An 18,228-nucleotide genomic window follows, 5' to 3' on the forward strand; every position below is an offset into this window, starting at 1 on the left:
TCTAGCAACTGAAAAACAAATATTTATTTAATGTTATCCAAATTCAGGTTTTAGGTCCCTGAGAAAAAATTATAAAGTCTCTTAACATCCATCACCTGGTTCCTATAAAGTGACCTATATGAGTAGATTTTTATTTTTAATTTTTTTTTTAACTGCCAAAAACTTGTTTTGCAAAACAACAGCAACAAAACAAAAACTCCACAAAGATTTAGAAGGGAGACCATATGCCAAGATGTGTTTCCCAGGCCATTCCTCTAGGCCAAAGAAAACTACTCAACAGGGGTACTCGCTTTATTTTGTATGGTATTTAACCAATGTCCTGGAACAAGTGGAAAGGAGTACTCAACACGGGCTGAAAACCACCTTCCCAAGAATAATGGGAGAGACTGCGCCTGGCACAGGGACTGGGGCACCCATGCAGACACAACCATGCTGAGGGGCTGGGTTCTGCTCTAGGAGATTATCTGAAATTCAGATTTTTAAAGACCTTATTTACCTTTATTACTCCTCAAGGCAGCATGAACAAGGTGACAGATGTTTGCAGGCTATAAAATCAAACATGTTTAGTTACTAACCATCATCATTCTGGAAACTGACAAAGATTCCTTTTCCCGAGGTCATTTCTGAACCCCACCAGGGAGAGAAAAGCTGCCTGCTACCTGGAGCTGCCACTCGGGATGATATTTGTGTCTGGCCTCTGGGGCTCGACAGTAGCCACAGAGGCAGTGGCATGAGGTTCACTGTTGTGTAACAGGAGAGACTCTGCCTTATTAATGAAAGTCCTCAGGTTTCTATAACTTCATCTCAAAGAAGTATGAAAAGGAAGAATAACCAAAATTCAGGTTACAGATGGTAAAGGCTCTTTTTTAGAACAGTGCATGTGGTAGTTAGACAAGATGCATTTAGTAACTTTAAAAAAGAAACATTTTCACATACTTATCTCAAGAAAGGGTATCATGTTTCATTTCCCATATATTATAAATAGCAAAAACAGACTTCTAATCCCACAGACACTAAGAAGCTTAAAATGCTTTTATAACTCAGGTACATGGAGACACCCAGTGGTGAGAAAAATGGTTTGACTTTTCCCTCAACCCAGGGATGTCTGGCTCTCACCACCACATCCAATGGCCCTTAATCTGTGGGAAGAAATTCTATGGGGAGGAAGGAAGCATAAAGTTAAAAGAAATATGCACACTATACATATATATATTTACAGTAAACTTCAGTAACCAGAATATTAACAAAAATAGCTTCAAGTAGTCCTTGATTTTTTTAAATCTATTTAATACTGATGGTCTGAGGAAAAAAAGATAAAAGCTAGATGGGTCAATATTAAAAACTTATCTTTTTTTCTTTTTTGGCAGCTTTCTGTAACGTTTATTCATGCAGTGCTATGTGTGAATGCTTGGGGAGAAGTGATTAAGTGGTCACATCATTTGTGTGAGTTCGTGGTGGAAACCCACCAGCAGATAAACAGGTTCATATATGGTCTTCAGTTTAATCTATACAAAGAGAAAGGCCTGGATAAATTAGAATGAAACCCTCCTGTTTAGGGATCACCATGTCTCTGGGACATTTAAAAAATATTAGAGGAACCTGATTCTAGGATCAGGGGATATAAGAACAGTATGGCTATTGAAACTTCGGCCCATGCAATACATTTGGCAGGAACTAACCAGGGGTTAAACCAGCACTGATTATTATGACATCAAACATCGCTGAAAAACAAAAGAGGTCTTCTCTTCTTCGTTGGATAACCACAGAGGTCTCAAACATGCTCTGATGGCTTGATGGAGACAACTGCTTTTTTTTTACTTTCCCCAGAATATAACATGGAGTATTTCTCAAAAATCTTAAAATAGAGGGCTTAGGCTTTTTGCTTACAAATCCTTGGAAGAAAATTATATTCTATACCAGCTCCTAACTATCCCAAAATAAACCCAAAGAATTTTGCTTTCATGGTTAAGAAAGGTTTATATGTTTTCTTCAAATGTTAGAAATCAGTGGGTCCCTCTAGCCCACAATGTCCCCCCAGTTCCACACTCACCTCTGGGAAGGGAAAAAGGGAGGGAGGAGAGGCAACTACAAAGACCTCTATAACTGACCCAAATCCCAAGGCCCTGCGCGCTCTGTTCAGCAAAGTCTCTAGCTGGATACAGCAGCCAAGGCACAGCTGGTACCATCCCTGGCAGGCTTCAAAGAAGACTTTCCGCTTCGGCAGGAGGCCCACCCGGGACTCAGCACACAAGGTCTTGGTTGTATGCTCGGGCAAGAGGCAGGACCACAATCAGGATGGATACTGTGGACCAGGTGATGAAGCCCCAAGATGAGATGTAGCCATAAGGGACACACATCTGCCAGTTCAGACCATAAACTCATTATTCCCAAAGAGAGCTAGCTGTTGGGCCGAGCTGCAGTCTGGGTCCACAGTTTTCCTGCGGCTAGACACAACTATCCCCTCTGGGGTCTCTTTGGTTTTCTGAGGTGAGTTTTTCACATTCTTTAATTTTTGTTTGCCCTTTTCAGGGTTGAAGGTTCCTCTGCTGATGAACTGAGGCTTGTCTTCTAGGGATTTGGTCTGGCCCGATGGCCCTTCCATCCCGAGGGCCTCACCAGCTGAGGAAGCTCGGTAGAAAGGAGATTTGGAATAAATCTGAAATCGTCTTCTGGTCCCATGAGAAGATGCAGTGCCAGATGAACATAAAGAAGAGACTGAAGAGTCCACTGAATCCAGTGAGTCTTGCTGCTTTTTGAGCTGCTTCCGCAACTTGCTTGAAGGTTCAGACTTGCCAGCTGCCTTCGTAGAGATAAGGGCTAAGCTTCTCTCTAATGCAAGAAAGAGACCAAAGCTGTAAATGACAGTTCTCTCTGAAGCAAATCATTGTGTGATGAAGAGGTGTCACTGCTCACACGTGAAAGTGGGTGGGCTAAGATCTGGAGGGTCCAGGGTGACCTGCTTCGGGCACAGTCACAACTCAAGAAGACTTAACCACCCATTTCTATACCATCCATATCGTTTCAGAATCAACCCTGAGGAAGCTGGAGTGGGATCATGCCATTAGAAGAGGCCCACAGCCATCCCCATCATTTAAAACACTGCCACAATATGTAGTAAATACCACATCTTGCAGAGACATGGCAGGCAGTTAAAGACTTCCTTGGGTCCAGTCCCATCTCATAGTAGGGCACGGCTCCCACTACCTACTCTTAGAAAATGGTTCATGAGTCAGTAAGACAACATGAGCTATGACTGCTGGCTTTCCTCTATGGTAAATACAAGGAAACATTACATTACAAAAGAATTATGTTACACTGAAGGTTTGGTCTGATCAACAATTTATACAGAAGCTTCAGGAGGACGGGTATATCTCAGCTCCTTAGGACTTTGTCATCTTTTCATGTAAGGTCAAAGGCCTTCTTCAAAGAGACTGTCTTTGCTTGGGAACCCTTATTCCTCCTCTGCAAAACAAATCTGGAGTCTTTGGTTTAACATGTTCAATTACCTGATTTCTCAGAGATGGCACCTTCAGACTCAATATTCAAATTTTCTGAGCTATCAGCAGTCCCTATGGAGGCCTCAGACTCAAGGGTTTCATCATCAGAGGCACGTGGTTCCAGGACAAGCATCTCAAATGTTAGTTCTTCCCTGTAAGATACAATCAAGGAATCATTAACATTTGATAAGCCAACAGGAAAGCAGACCTTCTGTGAATGTCAGGAATTTAGGTAGCAAAAACAGTCACATTTCTTACTGTTCCCTTCCAGGGTGGTGGTAAGGACCTGTATACCTGATGTGAAGAGCCAACTCATTGGAAAAGATGCTGGGAAAGATTGAAGGCAGAAGGAGAAGGGGATGACAGAGGATGGGATGGTTGGATGGCATCACTGACTCAATGGACATATGTTTGAGCAAACTAAGGGAGATAGTGAAGGATAGGGAAGCCTGGCTTGCTGCAGTCCACGGGATCGCAAAGAGCTGAACATGACTTAGCAACTGAACAAGTCACAGTCACAGTGAAGGTTAAAGACAGCAAAGACTGGGACCTACAATGGGGCTAAGGCTGAGGCAGGGCTTATGCTAAAGCTGTAAGATCCTTTGATGAAATGAACTCTGGGCTGCTAATCAGGAGACTGGGATTCTAAACTCACTCATAATACATCAGGAAAGTACTTTCCTCTTTATGGACCTTAACTTTCTCATCCACAAAAACAAAGAGACTAAACTAGATAGTCTCTAGGATTCCTTCCAGCTCTTAAACTATTTTCTTAAAAAAGCTGAGAGAATTCAGCACCACCAAACCAGCTCTCCGACAAATACTAAAGGATATTCTCTAGACAGGAAACACAAAAAGGGTGTATAAATTCGACCCAAAACAATAAAGTAAATGGCAACGGGATCATACTTATCAATAATTACCTTAAACGTATATGGGTTGAATGCCCCAACCAAAAGACAAAGAATGACTGAATGGATACAAAAACAAGCCCCTACATATGTTGTCTACAAGAGACCCACCTCAAAACAGGGGACACATACAAACTGAAAGTGAAGGGCTGGAAAAAGATTTTCCATGCAAATAGGGACCAAAAGAAAGCAGAAGTAGCAATATTCATATCAGATAAAATAGACTTTAAAACAAAGGCTGTGAAAAGAGACAAAGAAGGTCACTACATAATGATCAAAGGATCAATCCAAGAAGAAGATATAACAATTATAAATATATATGCACCCAACATAGGAGCACCGCAATATGTAAGACAAATGCTAACAAGTATGAAAGGAGAAATTAACAATAACACAATAATAGTGGGAGACTTTAATACCCCACTTACACCTATGGATAGATCAACTAAACAGAAAATTAACAAGGAAACACAAACTTTAAACGATACAATAGACCAGTTAGACCTAATTGATATCTATAGGACATTTCATCCCAAAACAACGAATTTGACCTTTTTCTCAAGCACACACGGAACCTTCTCCAGGACAGATCACATCCTGGGCCATAAGTCTAGCCTTGGTAAATTCAAAAAAATTGAAATCATTCCAAGCATCTTTTCTGACCACAATGCAGTAAGATTAGATCTCAATTACAGGAGAAAAACTAGACATACAGATGGCTAACACACATATGAAAAGATGCTCAACATCACTCATTATTAGAGAAATGCAAATCAAAACCACTATGAGGTACCATTTCACACCAGTCAGAATGGCTGCGATCCAAAAGTCTACAAATAATAAATGCTGGAGAGGGTGTGGAGAAAAGGGAACCCTCTTACACTGTTGGTGGGAATGCAAACTAGTACAGCCACTACGGAGAACAGTGTGGAGATTCCTTAAAAAACTGGAAATAGAACTGCCTTATGATCCAGCAATCCCACTGCTGGGCATACACACTGAGGAAACCAGAAGGGAAAGAGACACGTGTACCCCAATGTTCATCGCAGCACTGTTTATAATAGCCAGGACATGGAAGCAACCTAGATGTCCATCAGCAGATGAATGGATAAGAAAGCTATGGTACATATACACAATGGAGTATTACTCAGCCATTAAAAAGAATACATTTGAATCAGTTCTAATGAGGTGGATGAAACTGGAGCCTATTATACAGAGTGAAGTAAGCCAGAAGGAAAAACATAAATACAGTATACTAACGCATATATATGGAATTTAGAAAGATGGTAACAATAACCTGGTGTACGGGACAGCAAAAGAGACACTGATGTATAGAACAGTCTTATGGACTCTGTGGGAGAGGGAGAGGGTGGGAAGATTTGGGAGAGTGACATTGAAACATGTAGCATATTATGTAAGAAACGAGTTGCCAGTCCAGGTTCAATGCGCGATACTGGATGCTTGGGGCTGGTGCACTGGGACGACCCAGAGGGATGGTGTGGAGAGGGAGGAGGGAGGAGGGTTCAGGATGGGGAACACATGTATGCCTGTGGCGGATTCATTTTGATATTTGGCAAAACTAATACAATTATGTAAAGTTTAAAAATAAAATTAAAAATAAAATAAAATAAAAAGCAAAAAAAAAAAAATTCCAACATATGGAGGCTGAACAACACGCTGCTGAATAACCAACAAATCACAGAAGAAATCAAAAAAGAAATCAAAATTTGCATAGAAACGAATGAAAATAAAAACACAAAAACTCAAAACCTGTGGGACACTGTAAAAGCAGTCCTAAGTGGAAAGTTCATAGCAATATAGGCATACCTCAATAAGCAAGAAAAAAGTCAAATAAATAACCTAACTCTACACCTAAAGCAACTAGAAAAGGAAGAAATGAAGAACCCTAGGGTTAGTAGAAGGAAAGAAATCTTAAAAATTAGGGCAGAAATAAATGCAAAAGAAACAAAAGAGATCATAGCAAAAATCAACAAAGCCAAAAGCTGGTTCTTTGAAAGGATAAATAAAATTGACAAACCATTAGCCAGACTCATCAAGAAACAAAGGGAGAAAAATCAAATCAATAAAATTAGAAATGAAAAAGGAGAGATCACAACAGACAACACAGAAATACAAAGGATCATAAGAGACTACTATCAGCAATTATAATGCCAATAAAATGGACAACGTGGAAGAAATGGACAAATTCTTAGAAAAGTACAACTTTCCAAAACTGGACCAGGAAGAAATAGAAAATATTAACAGTTTCCATTTCCATCACAAGCACGGAAATGGAAACTGTAATCAGAAATCTTCCAGCAAACAAAAGCCCAGGTCCAGACGGCTTCACAGCTGAATTCTACCAAAAATTTAGAGAAGAGCTAACACCTATCCTACTCAAACTCTTCCAGAAAATTGCAGAGGAAGGTAAACTTCCAAACTCATTCTATGAGGCCACCATCACCCTAATACCAAAACCTGACAAAGATGCCACAAAAAAAAAAGTACAGGCCAATATCACTGATGAACATAGATGCAAAGATCCTTAACAAAATTCTAGCAATCAGAATCCAACAACACATTAAAAGATCATACACCATGACCAAGTGGGCTTCATCCCAGGGATGCAAGGATTCTTCAATATCCGCAAATCAATCAATGTAATACACCACATTAACAAATTAAAAAATAAAAACCATATGATTATCTCAATAGATGCAGAGAAAGCCTTTGACAAAATTCAACATCCATTTACGATAAAAACTCTCCAGAAAGCAGGAATAGAAGGAACATACCTCAACATAATAAAAGCTATATATGACAAACCCACAGCAAACATTATCTTTAATGGTGAAAAATTGAAAGCATTTCCTCTAAAGTCAGGAACAAGACAAGGGTGCCCACTTTCACCATTACTATTCAACATGGTTTTGGAAGTTTTGGCCACAGCAATCAAGAGCAGAAAAAGAAATAAAAGGAATCCAAATTGGAAAAGAAGAAGTAAAACTCTCACTGTTTGCAGATGACATGATCCTCTACATAGAAAACCCTAAAGACTCCACCAGAAAATTACTAGAGCTAATCAATGAATATAGTAAAGTTGCAAGATATAAAATCAACACAGAGAAATCCCTTGCATTCCTATACACTAATAATGAGAAAATAGAAAGAGAAATTAAGGAAACAATTCCATTCACCATTGCAACAAAAAGAATAAAATACTTAGGAATATATCTACCTAAAGAAACTAAAGACCTATATATAGAAAACTATAAAACACTGGTGAAAGGAATCAAAGAGGACACTAATAGATGGAGAAATATACCATGTTCATGGATTGGAAGAATCAATATAGTGAAAATGAGTATACTACCCAAAGCAATTTATAGATTCAATGCAATCCCTGTCAAGCTACCAACGGTATTCTTCACAGAGCTAGAACAAATAATTTCACAATTTGTATGGAAATACAAAAAACCTCGAATAGCCAAAGCAATCTTGAGAAAGAAGAATGGAACTGGAGGAATCAACCTGCCTGACTTCAGGCTATACTACAAAGCAACAGTCATCAAGACAGTATGGTACTGGCACAAAGACAGAAATATAGATCAATGGAACAAAATTGAAAGCCCAGAGATAAGTCCACGCACCTATGGACACCTTATCTTTGACAAAGGAGGCAAGAATATACAATGGATTAAAGACAATCTCTTTAACAAGTGGTGCTGGGAAAACTGGCCAACCACTTGTAAAAGAAGGAAACTAGAACACTTTCTAACACCATACACAAAAATAAACTCAAAATGGATTAAAGATCTAAATGTAAGACCAGAAACTATAAAACTCCTAGAGGAGAACACAGGCAAAACACTCTCCGACATACATTACAGCAGGATCCTCTATGACCCACCTCCCAGAATATTGGAAATAAAAGCAAAAATAAACAAATGGGATCTAATTAAACTTAAAAACTTCTGTACAACAAAGGAAGTTATAAGCAAGATGAAAAGACAGCCTTCAGAATGGGAGAAAATAATAGCAAATGAAGCAACTGACAAACAACTAATCTCAAAAATATACAAGCAACTCCTACAGCTCAATTCCAGAAAAATAAATGACCCAATCAAAAAATGGGCCAAAGAACTAAACAGACATTTCTCCAAAGAAGACATACAGATGGCTAACACACACATGAAAAGATGCTCAACATCACTCATTATCAGAGAAATGCAAATCAAAGCCACTGTGAGGTACCATTTCACACCAGTCAGAATGGCTGCGATCCAAAAGTCTACAAGCAATAAATGCTGGAGAGCGTGTGGAGAAAAGGGAACCCTCTTACACTGTTGGTGGGAATGCAAACTAGGACAGCCACTATGGAGAAGAGTGTGGAGATTCCTTAAAAAACTGGAAATAGAACTGCCTTATGACCCAGCAATTCCACTGCTGGGCATACACACTGAGGAAACCAGAATTGAAAGAGACACATGTACCCCAGTGTTCATCGCAGCACTGTTTATAATAGCCAGGACACGGAAGCAACCTAGATGTCCATCAGCAGATGAATGGATAAGAAAGCAGTGGTACATATACACAATGGAGTATTACTCAGCCATTAAAAAGAATACATTTGAATCAGTGCTAATGAGGTGGATGAAATTGGAGCCTATTATACAGAGTGAAGTAAGCCAGAAAGAAAAACACCAATACAGTATACTAACGCATATATATGTAATTTACAAAGATGGTAACAATAACCCTTTTGCTGTATATGAGACAGCAAAAGAGACACTGATGTATAGAACAGTCTTTTGGACTCTGTGGGAGAGGGATAGGGTGGGATGATTTGGGAGAATGGCACTGAAACATGTATAGTATCATATATGAAACGAGTCACCAGTCCAGGTTCGATGCACGATACTGGATGCTTGGGGCTGGTGCACTGGGACGACCCAGAGGGATGGTATGGGGAAGGAGGAGGGAGGAGGGTTCAGGATGGGGAACACATGTATACCTGTGATGGATTCATTTTGATATATGGCAAAACCAATACAATATTATAAAGTTAAAAAATAAAATAAAATTAAAAAAAAATTATGACATTTTCGTCCCACTTGTTTGACTAAGTATGAATAGAATGCTAGATTTCTAATTTATATTCACTCAAAGTTTTGATATAGTTCCATTTATTCTGGCATCTAGACAGTGACAGACTTTATTTTCTTGGGCTCCAAAGTCACTGCGGATGTTGAGTGCAGCCATGGAATTAAAAGATGCTTGTTCCTTGGAAGAAAAGCTATGACAATGTATTAAAAAAGTAGAGACATTACTCTGTGGACAAAGGTCCATATAGTCGAAGCTATGGTTTTTCCAGTAGTCATGTATGGATGTGAGAGTTGGACCATAAAGAAAGCTGAGTGACAAAGAACTGATGTTTTTGAACTGTGGTGTTGGAGAAGACTCTTGAGAGTCCCTTGGACTGCAAGGAGATCCAATCAGTCCATTCTGAAGGAAATCCATTCTGCATATTCATTGGAAGGACTGATGCTGAAGCTGAAACTCCAATACTTTGGCCACCTGATGTGAAGAACTGACTCATTGGAAAAGACCCTGATGCTGGGAAAGATTGAAGGCAGGAGGAGAAGGGGATGACAGAGGAGGAGAAGGAGATGACAGAGGATGAGATGCTTGGATGGCATCACCAACCCAATGGACATGCGCTTGAGCAAGCTCTGGGAGATGATAAAGGACAGGGAGGCCTGGTATGCTGCAGTCCATGGGATCACAGAGTCGGACATGACTGAGCAACTGAACAACAAAGTATTACTGCTAAAAGTCTAGCAATCTTATTTTTTAGTGATTTAAAAAAAAATCTTGAATGAGGTTTGAAACTTTTAATCCAATTCTGAAAATATACAAAAATACTGTGTTTAAGTAAACCAGAAAGAAAAACACCAATACAGTATACTGACACATATATATGGAATTTAGAAAGATGGTAACGATAACCCTATATGCAAGACAGCAAAAGAGACACAGATGTATAGAACAGTCTTTTGGACTCTGTGGTAGAAGGCGAGGGTGGGATGATTTGAGACAATAGCATTGAAACATGTATATGTGAAACAGATCGCCAGTCCGGGTTCAATGCATGAGACAGGGAGCTCAGGGGTACAACGGGATGACCCAGAGGGATGGGATGGGGAGGGAGGTGGGAGGAGGGTTCAGGATGGGGAACACATGTACACCCATGGCTGATTCATGTCAATGTATGGCAAAACCACTACAATATTGTAAAATAATTAGCCTCCAATTAAAATAAATAAATTAAAAAAATTTTTATTAGCTGCTACACACTATATCCTCTACCTTCTTTGGCCAAGGAGAGACCTCTAGATCTCCTAAATGAAATAAAACAGACTGACCTCTTCTGTCCTTTTAAACCTTTGCCATCTCCACTTCAGACTACTATTCTCGATTCCTTCTTATCAATCACTCACCTCCTCTCAGCCATGCCTCCTCATTCCCTGAAGTCTTTGGTACCTGGCTTCTAATCTTACTTTCTCACTACTGCCTGACACCACTGTGATTCATTTTAATCAATATCTTTGTTAAAAGCTCATGTCAATACCCTAACATCAAAGTTCCTTTACATCTGCAATTCCAAATAACCTTTTCTCCACTCTGTGTAGGCAATTTTCCCCAGTGGGCAGACCCTGGAGTTTGTCGATCCACTCCTCCACTCTGTCCACTGCCTCGTTATCCTTCCAAGTGTAACTCCATTTTCATCGATTCTCCTCCTTTGCAGAGCCCTCTTAGCTTCTCTTCCACTCTACCCAGCTTTAAACTGTTCATCCTTTAATACCTCCAATACCTGGCTTGAGATTCATGGACAATTTTTGCAAGGATAGTCTCGCCAACAACTCACTGCTGCAATGACAACTGTCATAAGCAATGCACATTCACACCTCTGAGACTATGTTCATACATTTCCTTTTCTCTGGGACTTTCACCTTCCTGGCAAATTCCTATTCATCCTTCAATAGTTCCCACGCAATTTTCATCAAAGCTGAATTAGCTCCTCTTTTCAGATCATTTTTGTATCAAATAGCTAGCTGCTCATCAAAGTAGACCATTTTTACCTTATCATGTTCAGCACAGCTGAGCCCTAGCTGCTTTTTCAGCTTGTCCAAATTCTAGAAGCAATCCTGATAAGCAAAAAGTACTTTAAAAGACTCATAATCTCTCATGAATCAAGCTCTCAGACCTGGGATCCTGGAACTCATGAACAAAAATCCCCTTAAAACTTGAGTCATCACTGACAACCAGTACACAGTACCTTCAGAGAGAACCACAGGATGGTCACATTATACCCAAGAAGTAGTGTTACCATCCTTGCTCCAGGGATGGCAGAGGTCACAGAGTGGTTTATCTGTCTCTCTCCCAACTGCAACCAATTTCCCTACTTGGTGTCCCAGCACCTCCAAGAGTTGCTGCCTTACCCTGACCATCCAGTTGCTGACCCCATGGTTATAATGATCTTCAGATAATAATGTTCCTTTATGGAGTTCTGACGGAGAAGGCAATGGCAACCCACTCCAGTACTCTTGCCTGGAAAATCCCATGGACGGAGGAGCCTGGTAGGCTGCAGCCATGGGGTCGCTGAGGGTCAGACACGACTGAGCAACTTCACTTTCACTTTTCACTTTCATGCATTGGAGAAGGAAATGGCAACCCACTCCAGTGTTCCTGCCTGGAGAATCCCAGGGACAGGGGAGCCTGGTGGGCTGCCATCTATGGGGTCACACAGAGTCGGACACAACTGAAGTGACTCAGCAGCAGCAGTAGCATGGAGTTCTGAATCATCTTAGCCTGGGAATCTTTATTTCTCCTTTAAAAGAAAAATCTGTCACCAAGACTGGTGACCTGTTAAGAATCTGGGCTAAGACTGACACACCCTGTCCAGTCAGCCTTTTGAGAATCTCCACTGTAGCAGCTTCAGATCTCCTAGCTCTTCAGCATCCTTCCTTGAGGTGACAACTTTCACATTGCTACCTGAGTACAGACAGCATGTCCTTGTCATCTCCACATCCCCTGTACCCTGACGTAGAGTCTGACTCACAATAAGGAAGAATAAACAGAGGACAGGAGGAAGAAAATGGAAACAGGTAACGGTTGCTCGCTTTCCTTCCAGCGACTCACTTCTCTTTCTGCAGATTCTCAATCTGCTCGGTCAGGACTCTCTCCTCCTGCTGCATAGCTGCCTGCTGCTGCTCTGTGATGTCAGTCTCCAGGGCCACCTCACTAGTCAAGGTCTCTTCCGTAACATCAGACATGGAAGGCAGCCGAACCACAGCAGGAGAGGATGGACATGGATAGTTTCCTCGACGAAGACGCCCCTTGCCCTGCAAAGAAAAATACATGTTAAAGGTAAATTGAGTGACTCCATCAGTTTTACTTGGCCCAGTTAGGATAACAAGTGTAATATTTCCATCACACCTGGTGAATGGTGGGAATAAGTGGAAACATTCTATGAGACCTAAAATATTTATAGGCTAAGTATTTCTTGCCAGAGCACTGGAAAATGGGTATGTAGGGGGGTGGGAGTGTAAGAACACACCGTGTACTGGGATGAGGTTCTCTTTTTTAACTAAGGTATAGTTGTTTTACAATGTTGTATTAGTTTCTTCTGCTGTACAATGAAGTGAATCAGCTATATGTATACACATATTCCCGTTCCTCTTGAACCTCCCTCCCTCCTCCCCTCTTCTGCCCCTCTAAGTTATCACAGAGCTCCAAACTAAGCTCCCTCCAAACTAAGCTATAAAGCAACTTCCCCACTAGCTATTTTACACATGGTAGTATATATGTATCAATCCTAATCTTTATAATGATATGAGATTCTTCTATTAATCTAAGCTATCTCCTGCAAAACTAAATATCCTGCAAATTAAATATCCACACATGGCTATTTAAATTTTAATTAAATTAAAGTTAAATGGGATGTGGGGGAGGGATAAATTGGGAGATTGGAATTGACATATGTGTATATGACATATGTGTGTACTACTATATATAAAACAGATAACTCATAAGGACCTATTGTACAGCACAGGGAACTCTAGTCAATACTCTGTGATGGCCTATATGGGAAAAAACATCTTTAAAAAGAGTGGATATATGTATAAGTGATTCACTTCACTGTACACCTGAAACTAACACAACATTGTAAATCAAGTATACTCCAATAAAACTTTTTTTAATTAAATAGAAGTAAAAATTTAGCTCTGCAATCACCCTAGCCACATTTCAAAAGTTCAATAGCCACAGGTGGTTAGTGACTACCACAAGGAAAAGTGCAGAAATAGAGCATCTCTATCATCAAACAAAGTTCTGAGGGACAACACTGCTCTACAGGAAGACTATACAAAACAGGTCCTAAAACTCAGTTTTATTTTTTTTAAATACCATTTATATATTACAGGGTGTTAGTGAGAGATATTCTCTAAGAACAACTCAAGAAACTTCCTTCTTGAGATCAGAGGGGGAATAATCTCATTGTTTTAATTGGTTACTTGTATGTAACTTTAGCCTCTGATAATGACAATTAAACCTCCTGCTGAGAACAACTGGACCAAACATAAAAACCTAACAGATTCTTGAAGGCGCTATAGAGTTAACAAGGCAGACCAAAGAGAGGTTGGCCCAGTATTCAGGGCTAATTTATATTTAAGAGGCAGATGAGAGTCTGAACAGAGCTTCTGACAGACTACAGCAGGAGTCAGCAAAACATGGCCTTTGGGCCAAATGTGTCCTAATTGCAGATTTTGTAAATAAAGCTTTACTGAAATAGTTTTCTGCTCATTAATTCATGCATTGTCTATGGCTCTTCTGCAGAATAACGGTAGCACTGATAGTTGCAACAGCTTCCATGTTCCACAAAGCCTCAAGTATTTAGGCTATGGTCCTTTAGAGAAAATTTGCCAAGCCCTGGGGTAAGAATAATAGTCCAGACCCAGGCAAGGGTGTGAGCTGTAGTCGGGTGTTGAGTGTGGACTCCATGCATGCCTGATGCTGGGACCCCTAAGGTTTGTAAATTGAAATTATTATAGTCATTGCAGATACTGCAGGCTAGCTTCAAGTTGTCTGAATGGTTCAAAAAAACTGTAATCCCTAAAATTGGATTCAAGTAATCTCAGATTGCTAGTGTCCTAGAACGTGGCAGAAAACAATGAAAACACTGGAGGAAAGTAACACCATCTTAGGTTTCAAAATATTTTTACAAATAATTTTTAAAAATACTTTGCTCACATACAATAAAAGGTAAGCAAGCACAAAAGGAGACAAGACAATGTAAATGGAAACCAGTAAAAACAACAGAAACCCTCAATGACACCAGATATTGTGACTTTCAGAACAGACTCAAAGTAACCATGCTGAAAGACACAGAAAGACATAGCTTAACTAGTGGACTGGAATAGGTCAGAAGAAAATATAAAGAATCAAGCAGAGAAAACAAAACACATTTTTTTTCTATAAAAATTCAATAAAGAAGATAAAGAGGACACAATAAGAAGATCTACCATATGCAAAAAGATTACTAGGAGAAAAGAGAGATCCTATAGGAGAAATACGAAAGAAATAATAGCAGAACATCTTTCAAAACCAATTAAAGATATCAACCTACTGACTGCAGAAAATCTTCAACCTCTAGAAAAGATAAACATTGGGTTGGCCAAAAAGTTCATTTGGGTCCTTCCATCTGATGTTATAGGAAAAGCCCAAGCGAACTTTTTGGCCAGTCCAATGAAAAGAAGTCCATACCATACCTAGAGACAGCTGCCAAAAATTAAAGGCAAAAAAAATCTAAAAAGAAGTCAGAAAAAAAAAAATGTATCTGCAACAAAGAAGCAACTATTTGATTCAAGGCTTACTTTTCAAAGGAAACAATGGAAGTCAGAAAACAACAAACAGTATTTTCAAAAGATGAAAGGAAAAAGTAACTGCCTGTCTAGAATTCTATACATTGCAAAAGCAGCCTTCAAGAATGAAGTTTAAATAAAGACATTTTCAGACATACTAAGATAGGAAATCTGTCACCAGCAGATCTGCACTAAAGGAAGGGCAGACAGAAAATGACCCAAAGAGAAAAGTCAAGGAGAAAGAAATGAAGCAGTTAAAACAGTAAAGATGTAAGTCTAAATGAATTTTCATAAAACATAAGAATAATATATTGCATTTAAAATACAGATAATTTAAAACATCTGCATAACAACAACAGCAATATATCAAACAATAGCTAAAGCATATTAAAGACCTTGTCCTATCTAGGAAAAAAATAAAAGCACCAACTGACTTTGATAAATCAGAGATGCCTGTTGTAATCTTTAGCTGAAAACTAAAAGAAGAGTAAAAAAGTATAAAACTTTAAAACTAAGGAAAAAATTGAATACAATATGTAGTCAAAAGAAAAAGGAAAAAAGAACAAAACAGTAAGAAAGAAACAAAACATATATCAGGTAGGAAAAATTAAAAGCACAAAATAAAACAGTAGATTTAAATCCAAATACATCAGTGATTACATTAAATTAAGTGATTAAATGCATTAGTTAAAACCTGAAGATTATCAGACTGTATTTAAAAAAAGAAAATTCAATTATAGTAAGTTTACAAGGCATGGATATAAAATATTCAAAATTCAGGAAGGCTGAAAGCAAAAAGGCAGGAGTAAAAGACATACCATGTCAGCACAGAGAAAACAAGTGTATACACAGAAATCAGTAAAGTAATATACCTAACCAACTTAATAAACACAAGTTATCTAATAGACATATAGAATTCATGACCTAACAACTATAGGATATTTTAAAGCACACACAGCAAAGAGAGTAATAGATTTTCTCTGAAACAGTTTATCTGACCTTTAAAGTAATTTAAAGTAAGTTTTCTGATAGTACAATTACAAAGAGAAAACTAAAAATCCCTATGTATGCAGAATTTAAGAAACACATATCTATGCATCAAGAAGATGTGATACATATACGAAATAATGCAATTTGCAGCAACATGGATGGACCTAGAGACTATTATACTAAATGAAATAAGTCAGAAAGAGAAAAGCAAATGTCATATGACATCACTTATACATGGAATCTAAAATATGACACAAATGAACTTATCTATGAAACAGAAACAGATTCCCAGACACAAAGCACAGACTTGTGGTTGCCAAGGGGGACAGTGAGGGAGAGATGGATTAGGAGTTTGGGATTAGCAGATATAAACTATTATATAAAGAATGGATAAATAACAAAGCCCTACTGTACAGCTCAGGGAACTATATTCAATATTCCGTGATAAAACAATAATGGAAAAGAATATGAGAATGATATATGTGTATAAGTGAGTCATTCTGCTGTATGGCAGAAATTAACACAACACTGTAAATCAACTATACTTGAATAAAATTTAAAAAAAGAAAAAGAAATAGACTTCTAAAATACCCATAGCCAAAGAAGAAATCACAACAGGAATTTAAAAAGTCTTTGAACTAAACAACAATATAAAAATCTGTGGGATACAGTTTAACCCTGTTGATCTTAAAAGTTATAAGCTTTATATGCATACATTAGAAAAAAAAGGTTAAAAATTAAAAAGGTAAGTACTTTAGAAAACTTTAGAAAAAAGGTATCTATTTTAGAAAACTAGGGAAAGAACAACAAAATAAACCCAATGAGAGAAAAAGGAAATAAAGAGTAAATAAACACTAGAAAAAAGAGGACCAAAGGCAAACGCAGCTCTTTGAAACAACTAATAAAGAATTTTAAATGCTGGCAAAATTGATAAGAAAGAAAGAAATCACAAATAACCAAAGGAATGAAAAAGGGGGCACTATCCAAATCTAGTAGACATGAAAAAGATAAGAGGCTACTATGAACAACTCTATGTTAATAAATCTGAAATTTTATACAAAGTGGAGAAATTTCTACAGTAAAGTCCAAATAACTAATACTGTCAAGGAAATTAAAAAAAAATGTGATTAAGTTTATAAACTTAATCTATAAATAACATCTTTATAGACAGAAAACTGGAAGCTTAGATGATTTCACCAGTAAACAAGAAGAAATAAAACACAAATTCTTCCACAGAATTAAAAATAAGGACTACTCTCCTGCTCGCCACAACTAGAGAAAGAAAAGCCCACACAGCAATGAAGACCCAGCACATCCATAAATAAATAAAAATTATAAAAAAGGACTACTCTCCAACTCATTTTTAGAGGCTAGCATAAACTAGATATTAAAACATAGGACATTAAAAGGAAAGTTTATGAAGGGACAATTTTACTCAAAGGTGCAAAAATTCTAAACATACTATAAATCAATATCAATAAAAATCCCAAGACAATTTTTGTGAAGCTGATTCTATAATTTATATGGCAATATATACAGAGCCAAGAATAGTCAAAACACTATTGAAGAAGGTAGAGTGACTTGTTCTAGCAGGTATTTTTAGAAAGCTATACTACTTGAAATAGCGGTGTTGATAAAAAGACAGTAAAAATAGACTAGAAAGAGATCCATGAATATAAAGACCACTCCCTACATTATATCATATACAAAAATATTTTCAGGTGAATTATACACTTAAATGTGAAAGGTGAAACAATAAAGCTTGTACACAATAATAAAGATTATCTTCATAACTTAAGATTGTAAAAAAAATTCTTAAACATGACCCTAAAAATACTAGTCTAAAGAAAAAGATTGGTTACATTAAAAAAGGCTACATAAAAAAAAGGCTACATTAAAATTAAGAAC

General features: G+C 38.1%; 1 protein-coding gene across 16 annotated transcripts in view; it reads right to left on the bottom strand.

The window, feature by feature from the left end:
* The window catches only part of MYO9A (myosin IXA), a 256,411-nt gene continuing 238,183 nt past the window's right edge, over positions 1-18,228 (bottom strand). For all 16 annotated transcript variants that reach the window (XM_027553121.1, XM_027553119.1, XM_027553117.1 and 13 more), the window contains 3 exons: positions 12,611-12,813; positions 3,507-3,649; positions 1-2,829 (listed from right to left, as the gene is read on the bottom strand). In XM_027553121.1, the coding sequence (XP_027408922.1) occupies positions 2,366-2,829; positions 3,507-3,649; positions 12,611-12,813 (810 nt within the window). In that variant the 3' untranslated portion in view covers positions 1-2,365. The remainder of the gene's footprint in view (positions 2,830-3,506; positions 3,650-12,610; positions 12,814-18,228) is intronic.

The sequence above is a fragment of the Bos indicus x Bos taurus genome, chromosome 10 (genome assembly GCF_003369695.1).
Source record: "Bos indicus x Bos taurus breed Angus x Brahman F1 hybrid chromosome 10, Bos_hybrid_MaternalHap_v2.0, whole genome shotgun sequence".
Lineage (NCBI taxonomy): Eukaryota > Metazoa > Chordata > Mammalia > Artiodactyla > Bovidae > Bos > Bos indicus x Bos taurus.